A 573-nucleotide genomic window follows, 5' to 3' on the forward strand; every position below is an offset into this window, starting at 1 on the left:
CCCTTCCAAAAGCACTTGCTTTGTCTGCTCAGTGGCTGGGTGAGTTGTCGTAGAAGGGTAGAATGACCTCTTCACTGTGGGTGAGATGGCAGCGATGCACAGTTGCTGACTAATCTCAATCAGTGATGAGACACACCACGGTGCTGTAGCCAGTGTCATTTCTAAACTGCATGAATACTACAGTGAAACTTGTATCTGACAGGGGTAATAAATTGCATTATTTGCTATAATGTAGTGGCGTGAAGATATATAAAGTAGCATAAAATAGAAATACTGGAGTCAAATTGTACTTGAGAAAATGTACTTAGTTACATTTCACCGGTGGTTGCATGTGTTCTGGTCTATCCATTCACAAGGCTTTTCTGTTTTTTAGCGGCCTTGATCCAGCAGGCCACCACGGTCAGAAAGAAGGACATCAGGAAGTTCCTGGACGGCATCTACGTCAGCGAGAAGACCACTGTGGTGAAGCAAGATGCTGAGTAGCTGTTTACCATCCTGTTATGACTAATAAAGCTACAAACTTTTCCAATTCCATCTGTCCTGTTGTGTTTTTTTTTTTTTTGGTTCCTTTAG

At 42.4% G+C, this 573-nt stretch overlaps 1 protein-coding gene across 3 annotated transcripts in view; it reads left to right on the top strand.

Moving 5' to 3' along the window:
* The window catches only part of rpl9 (ribosomal protein L9), a 6,591-nt gene extending 6,057 nt beyond the window's left edge, over window positions 1–534 (top strand). For all 3 annotated transcript variants that reach the window (XM_032537853.1, XM_032537867.1, XM_032537862.1), the window contains one exon: window positions 374–534. In XM_032537853.1, coding sequence (XP_032393744.1) covers window positions 374–483 — 110 coding nt within the window. In that variant the 3' untranslated portion in view covers window positions 484–534. The remainder of the gene's footprint in view (window positions 1–373) is intronic.
* The last annotated feature ends 39 nt before the right edge of the window (window positions 535–573 follow it).

This window comes from Etheostoma spectabile, chromosome 2 (assembly GCF_008692095.1).
Source record: "Etheostoma spectabile isolate EspeVRDwgs_2016 chromosome 2, UIUC_Espe_1.0, whole genome shotgun sequence".
Classification (NCBI taxonomy): domain Eukaryota; kingdom Metazoa; phylum Chordata; class Actinopteri; order Perciformes; family Percidae; genus Etheostoma; species Etheostoma spectabile.